A 1,381-nucleotide genomic window follows, 5' to 3' on the forward strand; every position below is an offset into this window, starting at 1 on the left:
AAATGCTGTAAAAAAACTGCTGTCGAAAACTGCTTTAAAATGCTGTAAAAAGAGCTTTAAAAACGCTGTCAAAAAAGATTGAATGCATAAAAATCTTTCAACAAAAAATATTAATATCAAATGAGGAGTAGTCATGCATGAAAAAGTAAATTTGAATGGGAAACTTATGGAAGAAAATATAGCTTTTCCACATTCACCCAAAATAAAAGTTGTTTTCTTAAATGGCTAATAACTTATTATACGAATAAATTATGTATTTGTCATATCAATTTATGCAATAGATTTGATTTTTTATTATTTTTTTATTTATGTATTCATATTTTAATTTCTTATTATTATTTTACCTATTTGATAAAAAAAATTAATTGATGACAAATGGATAACAAATAGATAAAAATAATCCCGTTGCATTAAAAAAACAATACATTTCTTCTAAACAAATAAGTACTTTTTTTTATAATAAATAAAATTAATGAATCCAATTGATACAAATTAAAGTGGCAAACGTAATTCACATAAAATGGTGAATGGACAGTCGATTTTATGGGGAAATTGTTGAATTTGACTAAATAAGACCATATGTTCTCTCCCTTTCTCTTCCCTCTCTTAATTCTATCTCCAATCTTCTTGTTTATCTTACACAATGAAACAAACCAAAAGCTGTATTGTTTCATATCTGTTTGTCATCTTGCTGGTAGCCTATAAAACAAACGCCATCTCACAAAATGACAAAGAATTTCTTGAAGCTCATAACAAGGCCCGTCTCCGTTCAGGTTTGCCACCATTTTCCTATGATCAAACCCTTGCCAATTTCGCACGCAAGTATGCGTCAACACGTGCGAGTGATTGTGCTTTAAAGCATTCAAATGGGCCCTACGGTGAAAACCTGTTTTGGGGTAGTGCTGATGGTGCGTCCAAATGGACCCCGAAGGACGCTGTGTACGCTTGGATAAAAGAACATAATTATTATGACAAGGCAACCAATTCATGTATGCCAGGGAAAAAATGTGGCCATTATACACAAATTATGTGGCGTGACACCAAAAAGGTCGGGTGTGCGTTATCATCTTGCAAAAATAAAGGCACTTATGTTGTGTGCGAGTATGATCCTGCAGGAAATGTTGAGGGACTTTCTCCTTTTGTTGAACATGATCCCTACGTTTATAGTAATTGATTTGAATTAAAAAGCTCTAGGAATTCGAGCAAAGATTTCGAATAGAAAATGTAGCATGACAAACCTTTTTTAAGTTTTTTATCTAGAGGAGTTTTTCTATTGAAATGTATTTTTTTTTTCAACGGTAATGTGAATCTTATATTGTACAAGTTTTATATTAATAATGTACAAAAATGAATGCATAGATAGGAAAATTATTAATTTCAA

General features: G+C 31.1%; 1 protein-coding gene across 1 annotated transcript; it reads left to right on the forward strand.

Moving 5' to 3' along the window:
- The first annotated feature begins 643 nt into the window (after window positions 1-643).
- Window positions 644-1,174, forward strand: LOC145165089 (pathogenesis-related protein PRMS-like). The gene has a single exon (XM_079083716.1). It carries the CDS (start codon window positions 644-646, stop codon window positions 1,172-1,174), a length of 531 nt encoding a protein of 176 aa, XP_078939842.1.
- Window positions 1,175-1,381: the final 207 nt, after the last annotated feature.

Source organism: Lactuca virosa, chromosome 3, assembly GCF_052849685.1.
Source record: "Lactuca virosa cultivar CGN04683 chromosome 3, Lactuca_virosa_CGN04683_v6, whole genome shotgun sequence".
Classification (NCBI taxonomy): domain Eukaryota; kingdom Viridiplantae; phylum Streptophyta; class Magnoliopsida; order Asterales; family Asteraceae; genus Lactuca; species Lactuca virosa.

Coding starts and splice junctions, on each gene's coding strand:
- LOC145165089 (XM_079083716.1), top strand. CDS start 644: ATGAAACAAACCAAAAGCTGTATTGTTTCATATCTGTTTGTCATCTTG.